The 22,190-nt window shown below is 33.4% G+C and overlaps 1 protein-coding gene across 5 annotated transcripts in view; it reads right to left on the bottom strand.

Annotated features, from left to right (window-relative positions):
- Positions 1-4,460: 4,460 nt before the first annotated feature.
- The window catches only part of DMXL1 (Dmx like 1), a 128,509-nt gene continuing 110,779 nt past the window's right edge, over positions 4,461-22,190 (bottom strand). For all 5 annotated transcript variants that reach the window (XM_065874433.1, XM_065874434.1, XM_065874435.1 and 2 more), the window contains 6 exons: positions 20,653-20,780; positions 16,678-16,770; positions 14,210-14,301; positions 8,916-8,968; positions 6,358-6,575; positions 4,461-4,685 (listed from right to left, as the gene is read on the bottom strand). In XM_065874433.1, coding sequence (XP_065730505.1) covers positions 4,461-4,685; positions 6,358-6,575; positions 8,916-8,968; positions 14,210-14,301; positions 16,678-16,770; positions 20,653-20,780 — 809 coding nt within the window. The remainder of the gene's footprint in view (positions 4,686-6,357; positions 6,576-8,915; positions 8,969-14,209; positions 14,302-16,677; positions 16,771-20,652; positions 20,781-22,190) is intronic.

Genomic DNA, 22,190 nt, shown 5'->3' with positions numbered 1-22,190 from the left:
TTCCGTTAAAAACACTGGGCCACTTTTATGGAAAAAGAGTAACTTAAGGATAGAAAAAAGCAGCCCAGAAGGTGGAGCCAAGAGCTGTAGAGAATTACTTGCAGGGAACAGGAGTACTCAAGGAACTGGTGACATGTACCCAGCTAAATTCCAGAATCCCTCTGGACCAGGACCTACCATATGACTTACTTTTCCTCTTTTAGAATGGGAGATAGCTATCGCCTCTGTCTCACCACTGTTACATTTCACATGTGGGAGGCACATAACTTGTCTCATTAGTTCATGGATCTTTAAACTGAGTACTGTACTTAAGGAAACTCATTTAAGGAGCCACATATACACCTGAACCTGATTTAGACATCAGGACCCTGGGGTTCAAAAGCCAAACCCTGATGCAGTAATAGGATGAAAACATTGGAGTTTTTCTGGGGGAGTGTTTTACATGTGGGAGGAATAGATTTTAAAACTTTTAAAACACATATCCTGGACTGATACACTGCACTGCTTAGATTCTGTTACAAAGGGCATACAGGAGTAAGGCATTTTCACTGTGAAAAGAAATGGGTTGTACCACCAAATTGTTTCTATTACCTATCTGTATTTGCAGTGGGAGAACATTAAGAAATTTTTCTTGTTCCAAGGAGACTTGTGAAATAATGTCACACTGCAACTCTGTGTTAGCTCCCTGACTTACAGGCCACAGACATACAGGAGACAACCAAGTAAGCAGAAGGGGAAGAAAAGTCCTAAAAAACTCAAAACAGATTTAGCTTTGAAAATAACTGTAGCAAAAGCCATACACATATCTAACACTGACAGGTACATTTAACTAATCTATGTTCAACTTTTTCCAAGTACCCTGAAGGGTAACATCTTAACCTTTCTACTTAAGTAATATCAAGCATCAAAAATATCTCAACAATTCAGAGAGGAATATTCCGACACAAGATCACTTCACTCAACAGAGCAGTTGCCAAAGTTGTTGTCCTTCTTGGTATGAAAATACAGCTTTTCTTCACCAACACGTACACAACCATCTCGGGTATCATGTTACCAAGTGGGGTTTAAAGGAGTTTAGAAAAGTATTACCTCCTTCTTCCCTTCTCCCATGTTAAAGTTTTGCTTTGTATGTATTCTTCCATACATATTTCTATGTTCCTACATATATACTAAAACTAAAGATTGAAAAAACCTGAAACAATAAGGGATATAACACCTTTTACTTCGAAATTTTATCTCACCAACCTCTTTTCAGATGAACAGATACAAATCTAACATTCTTTTACCATTGAGAATACTGCATTGTATGGATGTACCAAAATTTATGCCAAAATTTACCCACTAATTAACATTTAGATTTCCAGTTTTCTTGCTCCACCAGATGTCTCAATAAACATCCGTATACGTATATTTTTATGCATAGGTGTTTTTATCTTAAAGGATAATCTCTCAAAAGATTGCTCAGTGAAAGTATGTTTTTCAATTTTAATATGTATCTAGGTAACTTTGAAGCAGTTTAGTCCTGCCAGCAATGTTTCACTGTGCCCACTTCCCTTGCATCTTCACCAAACTGATGTCACTGTGTTTTGACTTTATACTAACTTGATGGATGAACAGTGGTAACACATTTCTTTTTTTTAAAGCATTCCTTTAACTATTAGTGAGGATGAACACACTTTGTGCTTGCTGACTTTTCCATGTCCTGTTCTGTGAATTGTGTGATTTCTCCATCACTTATCATTCTAAAATTCTCTTTGTATTAGGGTCGTTAACATTTTTCCTATTCCTATACACATATTTCTTCTCATCTACCTGTTCTTTGGACTGTGGTCTTTTGCAATATGACATTTAAACTCTTTGTTTAGTAAATATGTCTCTCTGGGTTTCCAACACTGTTATAAAAAGATCATCACCACTCTAAGGTTGTATAAGGATTTTCTTTAAGTAGGTATATCTCTGTATTTTGTTCCAATTGTTGAGACCATTTTGAGAAATTCCTCCACGGTTTTGAAAAAATTTTTTAAAGAGAAGAAATGAATTGGGGCAAGACAGAGAGAGCAAGAAAGGAGGATGGAACTGGCTGTCCCATGATTCTATGTAAGAAAAATCCTACATTTTAGAAAATGAGACTCACAATGTTGTGAATTCTTCCATCATTACAAAGCCTCATTCTCAGAAAGCACACAATTTAAAAAATGTATTTTGATGTATCCACTTCATTAGTGTGGATGAAATTTTACATATATGTATACCATTTTATACTTAAACATACATTCCAACTACTTTTATTCTCACCTTTTTTGAATAATGCTTATTCATTAAGTTAAAGACTATAGAGAAGGAAGAACAGGGTATCTGGGAAAATTATGCAATTCTTCCTACATTAACCAAATACAATACAGAAGTTCTCCAATTTAAAATCTCACATACACTCAAGTCAACTAAAGTGGCATAAATACTACTTAAAACAATAGCATGCTAAAAATAGTTACTGCATGATTGTTTATTTAAAATATTATGACTCTGGATGTAAATACATATGGGCTTACATAATTTATTATTCACATAAACCCTCAATTAAAATGCTTAATTCTTCATCCACAATGTCTTTTTCCTAGTAAGCATAATAATACATTTTCTATCTCACTGAAAGTGTTTAAAGCCTTTTGAATCTTGATTCATGAAGAAATTACTGAGGAATAACTTAATATTAACTACATCAAACAATAGTATTGTTTGCAATGTTGTCACAGATTTCTCCATGGCAAAATAGTCACATATCGTTATTGCACAATTTATAGTACAGGTTATTATGTGCACATCAACTCTCTACATAATAACAGTGTCTTCACTGCAACTTGCTCAACACATTTAAAATTATGAATACAATTTACAAAATCTTTTAACAATATACTTTTAAAAGTATCCTGAGGATATTACAAAATTCATTTTACCAGCCCTTCATTTCTTTGCTTCATTTGACTCTTTAGTTTCCAAGATAATAGCTTTCCATATTTTGTTACATAAAAATGTTCTCTTAATATTCCTATTAAAATATATTTAAGCTAAATAGTATATAATTGTCCCTTAAACTCTTAGTCCCATCTGCCTCCAGTCTTCTTGGTTAAAATCAAGTATTATCAAGTTTTCTATAATTCTGAATCAGAAAAGGTATAGCACAAAACAGACAGAAATAGGGTTAGCACATTTAAGTTAAAAGCATTGTGCATTTTTAATATTTTGGTCATATTTTATAATAAAATAATATATTTTGGCAAAAAATAAAATATAAGGCTTAGTTTATTATCTTTTAATGGTAGATCTGGCAGGTATTTTACATTTGTAAATACTATCTATTTAATTTGACTGTTTTCACATTTGTTTCTAAAAACACTGCTATAAGGTTTTCAGAACTTTGAGACTAAAAGCACCTAAAAACTAAGAAATAAAATAAAATAAAATTTAAGTAAAATGTATGGTGCCTAGAAATCCTTTGACAAATTTATAAGCTTAAGTATCTCATATATGCCAACACAGAATCATTATTGCCTGCTAAGTCTTATCTGACTCAATGTAATCTTTAAAATAATAATCTTGGAAGTTTTCCTGAAATTTATTTGAAAATTAGGATGGGAATTCAAAAATTAAAAAAAAAAAAGGTGAAAAAAACAGTTGCAGAAAAAGTTGTTATTCTGGTGGCAGTAGTTGTTATGGCACAAAAACAAATGAAAAGACTTGTAGTTTTCATATATATATATATATATATATATATATATATACACACACACACACACACACATATATACACATATACACACACACACACAAAGTTCAAATAAGATGTATAAGATACATTACATATATATACACGACCACACACACACAACTTGGGGTCCAGAGGGGAAACTGATGAAAACTTTATGTAACGAGGCATTTGGCTCACCTGTCACTAAAGTCCCAAAGACAGTGTTAATGGAGATGTTCACTATTTTTTGATTCTTACCCAAATATCAATCTATCATTAATTAAGAGAGGAGTGTGAGATGTGTAAGTTTGAAAAAGGCAGTGAGAGTGTGGTGAATTAAGTGATGACTGATGTGCAACTGCCTTTACATAAAGGGTATTTTTACTGTGAAACAAATTCATGCAGAGATATCTGCAGAAGAATTTATCAACAACAAGAAAACAAAACTCCTTTAACACTATGATATACTCACTACACTATAAATATGTATTATTACAGCATTACTTATACATTCTACTTTAGGCAATGTAGTCTAATTTTGAATGACCTTATTAATTTTTAAGGCATCAGTGCATCAAGGGCAAAGCTCCATAAAATAAATATGAAAACAAGAAAGCATTAGCTTATCTGTGGCATAGAGACTGATCACTGTACATCATATGTGTTGGCCACTTCATGGAATAGGTAATAAATTATACATCTTATCGTTAAAATGTTACAGCATGAATTTCACATCATTTTTCAACACTTCATTTAATGGGCTAAACTGATCTGGCAGTATTCTCATTTTCATTGTTCCATCAGCTCCACATGAAAAAATGTGATTTGCAGGCCCTGTCTCAATTTGCATCACTCCAGTTCCAATATTTCTGAAAATGGATTGCCGAGCATGTTCATTGATAAAAGTGTGGAGAAGACTAAAGGTAGAGAGACTCCAAATCTGAAATATATAAGAACAAAATAAAAATTGGGGTTGACGATTACCATAAAAATCCAAACAAAAGATTCACGTCTGTTTTCCTGCACAAATAAGGAATTTCTAAAACAAAAATGGAGAAAAATCTGTGTAGGCTTACAGTCATAACATTTTGATTCTGTATATGGTGTTACAATTTTCCAAAGCTCTTTGATATTATCACATTCTTCAAAAATCAATCCAGTAAGAGAGGAGGTACTTTAAACCGTTCGTTGGAGACGAGAAAACTTAGGTACAAGGAGGTTAGGTGTACAATGCAACAGAAACTTGTAATGTTATAGGAACTACAATCAAGATTTCCTATCTCTCAGCGAAGTTTCTGTTGTGTAGTTGTATAGTGGGGTAATTCTTTCCCCATAATATACAGTACCCACCAGGGGATCAGAACTGCTGGAAAGAGAAAAATACCAAACACCTAGAGGCCTTCAGACCAGTCAAAACTATATTCCAGCTGCAAGATGAATTATTACAACTTTCTGATGTTTTGACATCACATTTAAAAAAAATATTTCTTTCTTTTCCCTAAGAAATTCATTAATTCATATTACTCTAGACATGATTGTTAAATTGTAAGTCCTGAATACTACCTGGTATACTATGAAATCTTATAACTTAATTAAATAATAAACCTCAGAATGAAAGTACAAACTAATCTAAATAACTAATCTAAAATATAGTATGACTTATTCTAAACTGAGGGCAGTTTAAATAAGAAACTAGCTTCAAACTGGAAAAAAAAAAAGAATTCTGTATGGAAGCTGGTGTATATATTTAAGAAAAACCTTTTTGAAATTCTTCAATTTCTTCTGGCTGAGAATTATGAAAACAATATGGAAGTTCTAACAAAGCAGTCCAACTTACCTGTACTAAGTACTCAGTAGCACTTAAATTAATGGATTCTAAGAAACTAGACTCCTCCAGTGGGTTGCTGACCACTAGAGTAACGTAGGGACTAGTCTTATCCCTGCAGATCCTTCTGAGTGTAGCCAGAGAACCTGCCATCAAAACCACTATTTCTGTGTTCCAAAAATGCACATTCCTGAGCCTTGGACTTACCAGATGGGTATTTTTGGGATAGGACCTAATAACAGTATTTGTGGAGTGGGATGCATTTTTAACAAGGTGCTTAACATTCAAACTTCTAAGTTTGAAGCACAGTGGAGTTTGAGAAGGACTGTTACAGGTAGAGCTTATCCAGGTACATCAGAATTCTTGAATCAGGCACTGAGTTGTTGGATGCTGATACTATGAATGACAAAATGGGGAGAAATTTGGGATAAGGGAAAATGTCAGTATATCTCACAGCCCCTGAAACTGAATTCAGTAACTCTGAATATGGAGTCAAGACTAATTCTAATGTCTGAAATATGTTCATATCCATGGAAAATCCAGTTCTTTCGCGTGCATTAGTTAAGCATATTTGAAAACAACTGAAAAACAGGCATTTTTCAAGTTAAATATTATTTTATTTCATTCATTAAAAGATTTATTAAATAGCAATTAACCTTGTTGACTACAAAGGAATTAATATTTCTATTATTTAAAGAGACTGGTGTCATCAATATGATTAAAGATCTAAGGTTTCTAAAGATTTCTTTTCATATTGTAATAGATATTGTGGCATTACTGTATTTACCTTTATGTTGCCCTCAGCAGATCCTGTAACAAAGTACTCTTCAGTTGGATCAATAGCAATGGCTTTAACAGGAGAATCATGGCTCTGGAAAAGCTGCCTCTGCTGTCGTTGCCGAAGGTCAAAAACACATGTATAGCCTTTTCTGCCACCTGATATTAGTAGCTGATGTTTTGGAGCATATGCTAAAACAGTGGCTCCACTATCATGACAAGTAAAAGCTGGAAAAAAAAAAGTAAAAACTATTTAATAGTATAAGAAACAGACTTCTGGCTTTTGGCCAGCCAAGGTAGAATGATAGATTAGATTTGCCATCCTGCCTAAAACAATTAAAATATCAAATGATATATAGGAAACAATGGTTTGAGACACCGGTCACTAAGTAATGAAGAATGATCTTTGCAAAATGGGAAACAAACTGGGTGACCAACATAACTGCCCCAGCTTATTGCCTATAGAGTATTTTCTGGCCATGGCATAAGAAAGGGGAACCCAAGTTGATCTGGGTTCCTATTTCCACCAGCCATACTGGGAAAAAACCCTCATAATTCACAAGGCATCGTATAGAGTACTGAGAAGGGTACTGCCTCAATAGAGGGGCAAAATTAGCCCTGTACCAAATACGGCTTTTAACACAGCTGTTTTCATCATCCCAGAAAGTTCCCTCATGCCTCTCCCTCAAAGGCAATCGCTATCCTGACTTCTATCCAATTGGTTTCGCCAATTCTTGAACTTCACATAAATGGAATTTTATAGTATATATTCTTTTGTGCCTGCTTCTTTTTCTTTAACATAACATTTTAGATGTGTCTCACGTATCAGTAGGTCATGCTTTTAAATTCTGAATAGTATTCTATTACATAAATATACCACGTTATCCTGTTGGACATTTGTGTTGTTTCCAGTTTTTGGCTACTATAAATAAAGCTGCTAAGAACATTCCTAATACCAGTCTATTTGTGGACATGTGTTTTCATTTTTCTTGGATACATATGTAAAACTATATACTGCTGGGTCACGCTACATGCATGTTTAACTTCACTAAGAAATTGCTAAACAGTTTTCCAAAGCAGTTGTACTGTTTTATACTTTTATCAGCAAATCATGAGGGTTCCAGTTTCTCCATATCCTCACCAACACTTGGTAGTCTAGAACCTTTAATTTTTGCCATTTCAGTATACAGAGTAGTATGATAAATTATGGTGAATTTAGTTTGCATTTCCCTGATGACTACTGATGTTGAGCATCTTTTATATGCTTATTTGCTATTGAGAAAAACGGTAATTTTAAAAAATCTTGAATATATCATTTCTTTAATAGATTGTGCTTTTGGTGTTGTATCTAAATCTCATTACCAAACCCGAGGTCACCAAGATTTTCTCCTATATTTCCTTCTAGAAGTATTACAGTTTTCTTTTTACATGTTTTACATGAGTCATTTTGAGTAAATTTTTGTGAAAGGGGTAAGGTTTGTACCTATGTTCATTATTCCACATATAAGCACCCAATTGTTATTAGCACTTTTTGTTGAAAGACTATCTGTTTCCACTGAATTATCTTTGTGCCATTATTAGCAATGAGTCTACTATTTATGTGTGGGTCTATTTCTGGGCTCTCTAATCTGTGTCTATTCTTCAGCCAGTACCACAATGGCTTGATTACTGTAGCTTTATAGTGAGTCCTGAAATCAGGTAATGTGAGTTCTCCAAGTTTGTTTTTATTCAGTATGCATTATTCTAGGTCTCTTGCCTCTCTACATAAACTTTAGAACCAGTTTGTTGATATATACAAAACAGATTGCTGGGGGTTTAATTAGAATTCCACTGAATCTATAAAGTTGTGAGGAAGTAACATCCTAACAATATCAAGTTTTACAATCTGTGAACATGATGAAAATTTATTTAGATCTTTTTTTCTTTTACTTTTTTTGTAGCTTTTCCCAACAGATGCTATACATATTTCGATTTATGCTTCAGTATTTCATTATTTTGGGTGCTATTTTAAATGGTAATATTTTTTTTTAATTTCAAATTCCAATTGTTCATTGTTGATAAAGGAATGCAACTAATTTTAGTATAATGACCTGGTATCCTGTGACATTACTGTGCTTACACATCAGTTCCAGCAGTTTTTTTTCTGTATTCTTTGGGATTTTCTACACCATCATGTAATCTGTGCATAAACAGTTTTATTTCTTCCCTTCCAATATGGATAACTTTTACTTCCTTTTCTTGTCTTATTGCTTTATTTAGAACTTCAAGTACAAAGTTGAGTAAGAGTGGTGTGAGGGGATATAATACTGTAACTGATGTTCGGACCTGTGCTATCAGATTCAAAGCAAAAACAAATGATTTTTATATTATCTATGTTCCACTGTCCTTCATTAAAGTACGGTGAAGAGTTAAGTACATATACAGCATTTTTTCTTCTTTTAAACTTTGCCACCATGGTCAAAAATAAACCTCACAGGCTACTAAGTGTGTCATTAAAAAAAAAAAATCCATTTAAAAATCACTTTTACTTTATTAGTTTGTGATTCATAAAATGCTTTCAAAACTTACCATGGACTAAACTGTTGGCAGGTGCTACAAGAGTGTCCCACAAACATATGTTTCTGGAAAAAAAAAAAGATTATTGAATGACATAAGAAGTTAACAGAATAAAAATAAATATGTCTCACATTATACAATGATAAAGATATCAACACAGAAAGAATATTATACTTGTTAACATATATGCACCCAATACAGGAGCACCTAAATATATAAAGCAAATACTAATAGACATAAAGGGAGAAATAGACAATAATACAGTAATAGCAGGGGATTTTAACACCCCCCCCAACATCAATGAACAGATCATCCAGAGAGAAAGTAAGGTAATAGTGGTGTTAAGTGACACAATAGACCAGCTGAACTTAAATGATATGTACAGAATATTACACCCCAAAACAGCAGAATGCACATTCTTTTCAAGCACACATGGAATGTTCTCCAGAACATATTACATACTAGGTCACAAAATAAGCCTCAACAAATTTAAGAGCATAGAAATTGTATCAAGCATTTTTTTCTGACCACAATAGTATGAAGCTAAAAATTAACTCCAGAAAGAAGAATGGAAAAAAACCCCAAACACATGGAGACTAAACAACATGCTACTAAAAAACCAATGGGTCAATGACAAAATCAAAGAGGAAGTCAAAAAAGATCTTGAGACAATTGTAAATGGAAACAGAACAACCCAAAATCTATGGGATGAAGCAAAAGCAATTCTAAGAGAGAAGTTCATAGCAATACAGGCCTTCTCAAATAAACAACACAGCCTACCACTTACCACCTAAAAGAATTAGAAAAAGAACAAACAAAGCCCAAAGTCAGCAGAAGGAAGAAAATAATTAAGATCAGAGAGGAAATAAACAAAATAGAGATTTAAAAAAAAAAAACAAAAACAATCAATGAAAGCAAGAGCTGATTTTTTGAAAAGAAAACAAAATTGACAAACCTTTATCCAGCGCATCAAGAAGAAGAGAGAAGACCCAAATAAACAAAATAAAAAGTGAAAGAGGAGAAATAACAACCGATACGAAAGAGATACAAAGAACTATAATACTATTAACAGTTATATGCCAACAAATTGGACAACCTAGGAGAAATGGACAATTTTCTAGAAACATACAGCCTGCCAAGAATGAGTCAAGAAGAAACAGAAAGTTTGAACAGACTGATCACAAGAAACGAAAATGAATCTGTAAGGGAAAAAAAAAACCATCAAAACCCAACTGTCAGGAAACAAAAGTCCAGGACCAGACAGGGGAATTCTACGAAACATATGAAGAACAAACACTTATCCTTCTTAAACCATTCCAAAAAAACTGAAGAGGAGGGAACACTCCCAAATTCATTCTACAAGGCCACCATTACCCTGATACCAAAACCAAACAAAGACACTACAAAAAAAGAAAATTACAGGCCAATATCTTTGATAACTACAAATACAAAAATCCTCAACAAAATATATTAGCAAACTGAATCCAACAATACATAAAAAGCATCATACACCATGATCAAGTTGGATTTATTCTGGGGTCACAAGGATAGTTCAACATTTGCAAATCAATAAATGTAATACATCACATTAACAAAAGGAAAGATAAAAATCATATGATCATCTCAAAATACACAAAAAAACTGTCTACTGAGATGTCCATTCATGATAAAAACTTTCATCAAAGTGTGTATAGAGAGAACATTCCTCAACATAATGAAGGTCATTTAAGACAAATCCACAGCCAACATCATACTCAACAGTGAAAAGCTGAAAGCCTGCCCACTAAATTCAGAAACAAGACAAGGATGTCCACTCTCTCCACTTTATTCAACATGGTACTGGAAGTCCTAGCCACAGCAATCAGACAAGAAAAAGAAATAAAAGGTATCCAAATTGGAAGAGAAGGGGACTTCCCTGTTGGTCCAGTGGGTAAGACTCCATGTTCTCAATGTAGGGGGCCTGGGTTTGATCTCTGGTCAGGGAACTAGATAGTGCACACATGCCGCAACTAAGAGTCCACATGCCGCAACTAAGAAGTCCACATGCCGCAAATAAAGATCCCGCATGCCACAACTAAGAAGTCTGCATGACGCAACTAAGAAGTCCACATGCCGCAAATAAAGATCCCGCATGCTGCAGCTAAGACTCGGTGAAGCCAAAGTAAACAAATAATTTTTTTTAAATTAAAAAAAAAACAAATTGGAAGGGAAGAAGTAAAACTGTCACTATTTGCAGATGACATGATACTTTGGATAGAAAACCCTGAAGTCTTCACCCCCCAAATTTAGAACTAATAAATGAATTCAGCAAGGGTGCAGGATACAAGATCAATATTTTAAAAATCTGCATTTTTATACACTAATAATGAAATATGAGAAAAAGAAAGTAAAACACAACCTGTTTAAGATCACATCAATGAGAATAAATACCTAGGAATAAACTTAACCAAGGAGGTGAAAGACCTATACTCTGAAATATAAAACACTGATTAAGGAAACTGAAGATAATACAAAGAAATGGAAAGGTATCTTGTGCTGTCAGACTGGAAGATTAATATTGTTAAATTGGCCACACTACTCAAAGCAATCTACAGATTTAATGCAATCGCCATCAAAATACCCATGGCATTTTTCACAGAACTAGAACAAAATAATCCTAAAACTCAACACGGAATCACAAAAGACCCTGAATTGCCAAAGCAATGTTGAGAAAAAAGAATAGAGCTGGAAGAATCACACTCCCTGACTTCAGACTATACTACATAGCTACAGTAATCAAAACAGTGTGGTACTGCCACAAGAACAGACACATAGATCAATGGAACAGAACAGAGACCCCAGAAATAAACCCAAGCATTTATGGTCAGTTAATCTATGACAAAGATGGCAAGAATATACAATGGAGAAAGGACAGACTCTTCAACAAGTGGTGGTGGAAAAACTTGACAGCCACATATAAAATAATGAGATTAGAACATTTCTGTTCACCATATACAAAAATAAACTCAAAATGGTTTAAAGACCTAAATGTAAGAATGGAAAACCATAAACCTCCTAGAAGAGAACATAGGCAATACACTCTTTGACAAAAATTGTAGCAATATTTTCTTAGATCAGTCTCCTAAGGCAAAAGAAATAAAAGCAGAAATAAACAAATGGGACCTAATTAAACATAAAGCTTTTGCACAGCAAAGGAAATCATCAACAAAACGAAAAGACAACCTACTGAATGGGAGAAAATATTTGCAAATGATGATTGACAAGCGGTTAAAACCTAAAATATACATACAGTTCATACAACTCAATATAAAAAAAAACTCAATAAAAAAATGGGCAGAAGATCTGAATAGACAATTTCCCAAGGAAGACATACAGATGCCCAACAGGCACATGAAAAGATTCTCAACATCACTCACTATTAGAGAAATGCAAATCAAAACAACAATGAGTTATCACCTCACACCAGTCAGAATGGCCATCATCAAAAAAATCTACAAACAATAAATGCTGGAGACAAGTGTAGAGAAAATGGAACCCTTGTACACTGTTGGTGGAAATGTAGATTGGTGCAACCACTGTGGAAAACAGTATGGAGGTTCCTCAAAAAACTAAAAATAGAACTACCATATGATCCAGCAATTCTACTCCTTGGGTACATATCTGGAAAAAATGAAAATACTAATTTAAAAAGATACATGCATCCAAATGTTCACAGCAGCACTATTTACAATAGCCAAGACATGGAAGCAACCCAAGAGCCCATCAACAGATGACTGGATTAAGATGTCACACACACACACACACACACACACACACACACACACACTAAAATACTACTCAGCCATGAAAAAGAATGAAATACTGCCATTTGCAGCAATGTAGATGGACCTAGAGAATATCATGCTAAGTGAAATAAATCAGACAGAAAAAGACAAATACTATATAATATAACTTACATGTGGAATCTAAAAACAGAGACAAATGACTGTATATACAAAACAGAAATAGACTCACAGATATAGAAACAAACTTGTGGTTACCAAAGAGGGGAAGACGGGTGAGTGACATATTAGGAATTAGGAATTAATAGATAAAAACTACTATATATAAAATAGATAAGCAACAAGGATATACTGTATAGCATAGGGAATTGTAACAATTATCTTGTAATAACCTATAATGAAGTATAATCTGCAAAAATACTGAATCACCATGCTGTATACCTGTAACTAATATAATGTTGTAAATCAAGTATACTTCAATGAAAAAAAGCAATATGTCTCATTATAGCTCGCTTGAACCTTGCTCACACAGAAAGTTCTTAAATTTATAAAGCATCGAATACAAGTAACCAATATATTTATGTATGATTAATTTTTAGACAAAAATTTAAAAAACTAATAGCTTCCCAAACTGAATAACTTTAGATTAACATGTAATTACAAGGAGTACTATATGAAGTCTGAATATGGAAACCACTTCTTGTATTCACTGATTTTCTAATCTAATAGTTCGACTCACATACATAAGTAGCAGGACACACCGAATTTTCTTGAGTACAGAGAAAACTTATTCCTACTACAAAAGGGAGCAGCTTCTACTCCATTCTGTGAGTTACAAAGGAGGCACAGATGTGTATAAGAATTTCTATGAAAAATGGGCTGAAAACTCCATATTCCTAAAATTCCCACTTTGAGTGTAAAGTGAGGCCTCAGGACAAACACAAAAGCTCAGCAACCTCAGAAGGCCTTAATCACAGAACTCAGGTGTAGGAGGGAAGTAAAAAGTGTGCCTGGACATGGAGGGAGGAGACTTTTTTTTGCATATTTAAGCTATTTGGGGAGATGGGGATGGGCTGTCACTTACTAGTTATTATACAACTCAGCTTCTTGTGTTCTTACTGTGAAACATTGATAATGCGATATAATAAAGCTGTGGCAAGAGTTTAACTAAGTAGCACGGCCAATAAATAATATTCTTTTTTTTTTTTGGCCTCAAGCTTTCTTAACACATAGCAAATAATATGGAGAAAAACTCTACCAACAATCAAATTCTTTTATCCTATACTAAAGTCTTAACGTTAGAATACTAAAAATCCAGAAGGAAGGGACTTTGTCTTTAATGTCACCAGAATTTCCTTAGCTTTACAATTAAAACACTAAAAAAGCTCTAAGAAACAAGTCTCTTTAAATAAAAATATTTAAAGGTGTAATTATGACATTATTGAGATATAAGGACATTAAGCAATTAAAAAATAAAGCTTAGCTATACATACACAGACTTCAATTTCAGTTATAATCTCTTACCTATTGTCAGTTGAAAGACCAGCTGTAGCTATCAGAGAGGAGGAACTAACGAAGACAAAATCATTGGCTGTTTTGTTATGACACTGCCAAGTCTGGAATGGTTATAAACAACACATGTTTATTGCTGTCACAAACAATTTTATAAGCAGGTAGATGTATTAATCAAAAAACGATCATGTAATTTGTGGCTTGCTTAAATCCTTGTGTTCTTTCCCCCACAGATTTTAGAAAAGTTGCAAGAGTAATAGAGAACTCTCATATACCCTTTACCCCGATTCACCAATGTTTACCATTTTGGCACATTTGTTTTGCCTTTTCTTCTCTTTCACACACACACACACACACACACACACACACACACACACAAACTTTCCCTGAACCATTTAAATAAGATGCATACGTTATGACCTTTTATGGCCTCCGCTTTTGTTCAACCAAAAGTTCAAAGGGAAACAAAAGAAGTTAAGTTCAAACATTTTTCTTAGAATACTTGTGAAAATTTTTGTCTCAGAAAACAAAAACTAGCATTTTAGATGATCTCAGACTGAATTATTTATTTTCAGAAATATTTAAGCTTTCAAATACTTTTTCAAATATGTGAATAAAAACATATTACTAATAGTCAACAAATTAGAAAATTTACAATGTTTCTCAATATTCCATCAAACAATAACAAACTACTATAAGAGGTTTAGTCAGTTATAAAGGCTTCCAAGTTATGTCTGTTCAGATGTTTCTCTTCAATAAAAAATAAAATTTATAATATGTCAAAATCATCATATGAAAAAGTTTTCCTGTGAGTCACTTCCCCATTGCCCCCAACCACCACTGCAGCTGGGCTAGATGATATGTCTTTAAAACAAAATCTACTTTAATTCCCAAAAGCAAATAATGTTCATTTTTAATCCAATTTGTCTTTTTAGAAGTTTTAAAACAAAGGCAGTCCCCTAAGAAACATAAACCTGTACAGTTGACCCTTGAACGACACAGGTTTGAACTGCATGGGTCCACTGATACACAGATTTTTTTCAATAAATACATACTACAGTACTACATGATCCAAGGTTAGTTGAATCTGTGGATGCAGGACCATGGATATGGAGGAGTGACTGCAAAGTTATATGCAGATTTTCAACTTGGGGGGGTGAGGTGTCCAGTGTCCCTAACCCCTGTGTTGTTCAAGGCCCACCTGTACATTTAATCTGCTGCCTGAATGAAAATATGAGGAAAAATAAATATTCTTTCAAGGTACCCTCACCAACACTCCCTTGCTTGCTTTCACTTAGACCAGTACTTTATTCTAGCATTTAACCTTGGATGAATTACTGGAATTTTAACCCATATTCTTAATTTTTTTCTTGATAGATATTACTTAGTCTTATAAAGGGCTTCACTAAAGAATCCATCAAATATAAATTCAGTGTTCTATGAAGCTGCACAAGGTTCACTGAACCTGTGTGGTCCTGAATAGAGATGCATCTTTTTTTTTTTTTAAGAGATGGGCAAGAAAATAGCACCAGCTATAGGATACCCTTTCTACTTTGTTCATAAGGGATAATAACTGCAGAAAAACAACCAAATGCACTGGTCTGTTGATCATTCTTTTTAGGTATCATAGCCACTGCCATTTAGTGAGGCTAGAAAAGGGCTTGAGTAACTCATGGGTCTCCAGAGTTACCATGTTGGTTCTATATAGGTTTCTTTTTTTTTTAACATCTTTTTATTTTATTTATCCCTTGACTAATCATTGCATTTTTAATTAATTTTACTACTTTGGTCTTTATCGAGTGACTAATCCACGAGCTTTATTATTTATTTACATTTTCTGGTGAGATTTTTTTACTTTTCTTATGTTTTCTTTTTTTTTTCTTCCTTTCAGTTTTGAGAAATGATTAACATGCAGCACTGCATAAGTTTAAATAAGGAGTACAGCATAATGTTCTGGCTTACATACATCATGAAATAAGTTTAGTAACATCCATCACCTCACATAGATATAAAATGAAAGAAAAAATATTTTTCCTTATTCTGAAAATGCTTAGAATTTACTCTCTTAACAACTTTCATATATAACATGTAGCCGTGTTAATTATGTTAATCATGTTGTACATTACATACCCAGTACTTACTTACCTTTTACCTGGAAGTTTGTACCTTCTGACTGCCTCCATCCAATTTCCCCTCTCCACCCCTGCCTCTGAGTAACCACACATCTGATCTCCCCTTGCCATCAGAAACAGGTACTTTCATACAGGTTTATTCTCCAAGTTACCAGAGACTAAGGATTTTTATACCTCACAGTGTGATTTTCAACACAATACAAGGACAGAAACTTATAGTAAAGTGATTGAATACACAGGACTAGACAGATTTTATATTTTGGCTTTGATATTTCTTGCAAGTATATATTCTTGGTTTCTTTAAAATAAAAATTCAAAAAATTTTAAAGGTAGGAATTCTTGGCTTACCAGGTATGGCTTAGGCATACTTCCAGTAACTGGACAACATTTCCAGTTTGTTTGATACAAACTTAAATATCCATCAGCATCAACTATTCCAAACTTAGAGAAAAAAAATATTTAAAAGTATTTAATACAAATAAAAAAGCACATTATTTACCCTTACCCTCACTGTGAATCTCATATTTTAACTCTTAAACATTTGACTGATAAGTTGCTTGACTTTTCACTTCACCTATGCATGGATCTAGTCCAGAAAAACATTTAGCTATTGCTGTAAAAAATTCCAGGGTGGATATAAAGGAAACTAACATCAGACACTCAATTTATTATACTAACCGACAGCACAGTCTGTATATTCTCTGTAAATACTCCAAAAATAGAATACTGGATTTACACATTAAGCCATGTGACAAAGTTTTAGCGTATATAAGATAAAAAAACTGTTCATCTTAAAAAAGACAAAGTAAGGACTTCCAGAGATATACAACAAGAAAAACATGTAAACAACAGCAGAAAATGAAACAAAGTTTATCACAGTAAAATAATTCCACTATGGAAACTCAGAGCATTTTGACTGGAAAGATGACAAAATAATCCAGTAAGGGAGTATATGATACAGATCTTAAAATAAATGTCTAATTCGGACTCCTGCCCTCTCCCATCTACAGATATAACAACTATTAACAATTTGATAGTGTTCCCTTTCAGATTTGTTCTATGAATATTCAAACATTCATACATACAAGGATACAAGGTTTTTTAAAAATTATGACGATAATATACAGTTCTACAGTTACATTTTTTACTTATTATAGCCATTTTTTCACATTGGTATCTATAAATCTACCTCATTCTTGTGCTGTGCAGTATTACACTATATAGTTGCATTGTAACTTTTTAAAGCTTTTCCTTATAGAATTTCCAATTTTTCCTATAATAAAAAGTACTGTTTTGAACATTCTTGCATATACACCTCTGAGTATTTATATAGGACAGACATCTAGAAAAGAAAAAGCTCTGTCAAAGGGCATCATTTAAAATTGGTAGGTGAAGCCAAAATTAAATCCTAAGTGGTAATATCAATTTACACACCCATTTTTCTTACACATTAGTCAACACTGCGTACTACAAAATTATATTTGTTGATTATCAGAAATAAAGTCTCATTTTAATGTGCATTTCTTCAGTTATTAGTGAGGGTTATTGGCCATGCATAGGGTTTTGTTTTTTGTTCTTTTGGTAAATTGTTCATTCTTTGTCTTCTTTTTCATTGTCTTCTTACAAAACTGACTGATAGGACTAATAGTAGGAATATTAATCCATTGTTTACTATTTTTGTTACAGATATTTTTCTGATGTTTATCCTTTCTGTGGTTTATCCTATGTTTTCTAGAGTAGGTTTAGGTACGTTCTTCAGAAAGGGTATATGGAATGTGCTTATTCTCTGCATACTTAAAAATGTGTTTATTTTGCCACCAAATATAAATGACAGTTTGGATAGACATCAACCCCATTCCTTATCCATCAGAATTCTGTGAATACTGTTCTATTGTCTATTTGTAACCTCTATTTTTGAGGAGGCCAATGCCATTAATTTTAGATAGGGGGGTAGAGAGGTTGTAAGCAATCATTTTTACCCCTACTCCTTTCTAGAAGCTCTCTTTATCCTTCAGTTAAAAAAAACAAAAATCAAATAATCAGGCTGTGTCTAGGCATGTGCCGTTTCTCAATACTTCTGCTTAGTACTTGGTAGGCGCTTCTTTTTCTAAAATTCCATGTTTTGCTTTGGGGAAATTTTTATTTTATTATTCCTTTTAATATAATGTTTCTCTTCCATCACCTTTTTTCTTCTTCTGATATATCTTTTAAATTTCTTTTATAAATCCTGGGTCTAGTCTCTATTTACTTCTTGGATTATTTTCACCATGGAATAAATTCCAAATTTGTACCTCCCAGTCACAAACCTGATTTTCAAATACTTCCATTCTGCTATTTAGCCCTTGTAATCAGTAGTTCCTCTACTCCTAATTTTGGGGAATCATATGTTTTTAACTTCTAAAAATTCTTTACTGTTCTACTGCCTTTGGTTCATAAAATCCCGTTCTTGTTTTACAATGTAGGATCTTCCTAAATCCAAGGAATTATTCCTCACAGGTCATTTTTTTCTGCTAAATGCTCCCTTTTAGCCTCTTGGTTTTTCTGCAATGTCCAATGACTTTTGACAAAATGATCAGCATTACTGTGATATACTGTAGTATGAGGTATCTGTTCCAATTACTCCAGTAGGCTTCCCTACTAAGGGAGATAGCACGCTTAGGTGTCATGCTCTTGGGCACCATCATGGCTAAGGTGAATCAACAGTAAGCTGACTGCCTGTCAAAGAGACTTGGGAAGACAATAAGGAAGTTTGTTGTGACTTAAAATAGCCTATATAGAAGGTTGTAGTGAGTGTAAAATCTATAAAATAACTCTGAGTGTAGAAGGACTTGAATGCCACACTAAAGAATATGGGCTTTTGGATAAAATGAGGAGGCTGCAGGTTCTTGAAAAGGACAATATGATCTCACCTATAGTGTAGTTATATAATTATGTTATTTGTTCTTTTTTCTTTTATGGCTACACCGCACAGCTTGTGGAATCTTAGTTCCCGAAGCAGGGATCAAACCCGCGCCCTCGGCACTGAAAGCACGTGAATCCTAACCACTGAACCACCAGGGAATTCCCTATGCTATTTGTTATATAACTTTGTTGACAACATGAAGAATGCATTAGAGAGACAGGGTCGAAGTACAGAGATTAGTTAGGAACAATGTAACATTGACAAACCAAAGTAGAAAAATATGAGCACGTTAAGTGGTATGGATAGGTTATACAGCTGGAAGTACAGTAGAATTCTAAAGGCTTTTAGATTAAATCCCCTTAATTTCCCATTAAGGAGCAAAGAATGTTGCTAATTGGTATTAAGAAATTATAAGCTCTCAATTTTGTTTCATAACTACATGAAAAATTATCACTGACTTCTGTGAAATGATAAGAGCCATCTGATAAATGTGGTAGGCAAAAAGGTTGCAGCACACCATGACACAAGTAACACGTAAGGAGGGTGGAAGGTTTGGAGGTTGAGAGAAAACCAAAGGCAAGATGAACCATCAGCTAGGGCCTGTGTGAATGTTTTTAGTGAAGCATGGCCCTGAAGACAAAGAGCAGGCCAATTTCCCCTTCAGTAGTTGTTTAAAGTGCTAGTAAGATAGGAGGAGCAGAGAGAGGCAGTTTGAGGAAAGGAGGATTACGGGAGGTGAAGCTGTTAAGAGCCAGGTTGGCAAACTTTTATTAAAAGGCCTATATAGTAAATATTTTAGGCTTGCCAGCTACAGTCTTTGTTCTCCTGAACTCTGTTGCAGTACTGGGAAAACAATCATAGAAAACAAATAATGAATGGGTTAGCTGTGTTCCAATATAACTTTATTTACAAAACAGGTGGCTAGGCCATAGTCTGTTAACACCCTGTTCTAGAGCAGTGCTTCTCAAAACTTTAATGTTGTGTACAAATCACAAGAGTATCTGGCTAAAATGCAGATGGTGATTTGATAGGTCTGGACTAGAGTCAATAACCTGCATTTCTAATCAACTCCCAGATGTTACTTACTACTTGGTACTTGACCATACTTTGAGTAGGTCCCAGAGGGTAAAGTAAGCAGATGTATTTAATAAAAAATGTGTAATATAAGATGGTCCTATAATCATTTGGTCCTTAAGCATCATATAAGAGAATTTTAATGGAAATGTATATAATGTCTTTCCAGGAAGAACCAAGTGAATTTAAGTTTTGAGAGGAATTTCTTTAAAAAGAATTCATGTAAGATGAATTAATACTTCACCATTAGCTCACTGAGCTGTTCTCTTCAGAAACCCAAATGAGTAATATTCATAAACCTTTAATGAAATCAAACCATTTTCCCTATTTATATTTTTATATACTACCTTATTTCCTTGATAGTTAAATCTCATTCTTGTAACTCTTGAATTGCCACCAGATCGGAAACAGGTTATTTGTTGAGAATGGCCCCATTCGAACATTCTCACACTTCCATCTTGAGCTCCTGTCAGATCTGCATTATAAGAGGGAAAAAATTGCAAATTTATTTCAGGAATCTTTGGCAAATTTATCTTTTAATCCAATGTGAAAATCTTTACGGAAGAAATACCTAAGAAATGAATCAGTCAATTCACATGAATTTACCTTTGTATGAAATTTCACTTGAATACTCTCAATCTTAAAAACAGATGATTACATGGTGTTCTTTCATCTGACAGAACATATCCTCACACAAAACAACAGAAGCAATTAAATCAGACCTCTATAAACTGTATTTCCTTTTGAAATTATCTCAGTTACGTTTTAACAGCCTTTAGTAGATAACGTTTATGATAAAGAATCAAATTCTTGGAGTTACTTAACTTTGTATGGTGACAGATGGTAACTAGACTTATCATGGTGATCATTTTGTAATGTATAAAAATACTGAATCAGTATGTTGTACACCTGAGATGAACACAACACTTTAATAAGTCAACTGTATTTAAAAAAAAAAAAAACTTGGGTTTTTTTTTTTCACACACACACACACACACACACACACACACACACTGTATTTTATTTTTACAAAAGATAAATAAACTGACACCAAGCATTGTAAAAGGAGCCTATTGTTGAACTAAATTACTATCTGTGAGACTTGTTCATGACATGAAAAAATATACTGTAAAAAAATTTCAGTGATTAATTTAATTAGCATTTAATTTTTCAAGTCTCTTATCTGCCAGTTACAGTAGTTCTTCTCTGAACAGAGAAAGTACTTACTGCAAGACAGAAGTTACATGATATTACCTAATAACTCTGAAAATAAGTCCATTAATTGCCTTTGAAGCTAGGGATTATTTTATTTAAATTTATGGGCTTGAGGTAGAGCCTATTTATAAACTAGTCACCTGTCATGATACATGCTTTGGGACAGAAATAATGAAATCCCTTCAATATTTCAGGAAACTTCTAAACTCTATTGTATAGAGTAAGAATAGATTTTAAACAATGCCAAATTTTCTTGCTGCAGGATTAATATTATTTAAGCTTTGTAAATAAAACATCTTTGACTCCTTCCTCTATATGCTTCATGATTGTTTTTAGTTCTTACTTTACATTAGACTTGTGGATAGAAAACATATACTTCTAGTGTTGAATAAATTTGATGTAGTGGAAACAGGCTAATTTTCAATATTATTTTATACCTCTAGCATAAGTAACAGAAGTTACCCTCTTCATCTTAAATATATGGTTCTCTTCAACCCTTTTATTAAACATTGGTATATAACTTTGATAATAGATGCTTATAGCACTTATTATAATTAGGTAGAAAAGAACACTGCTTTTGCCACTCCTATTTTATCAAAACATCTCTCATAAAAAAGGTGGTACAATTTTTTTATAGGTTATTAAATTGGAAGGACATGAGTACCTTTTA

Source organism: Phocoena phocoena, chromosome 3 (genome assembly GCF_963924675.1).
Source record: "Phocoena phocoena chromosome 3, mPhoPho1.1, whole genome shotgun sequence".
NCBI classification, from domain to species: Eukaryota; Metazoa; Chordata; class Mammalia; order Artiodactyla; family Phocoenidae; genus Phocoena; species Phocoena phocoena.
Note: the sequence above shows the minus strand (reverse complement) of the source record. Positions and strands in the feature narration are given on the sequence as shown.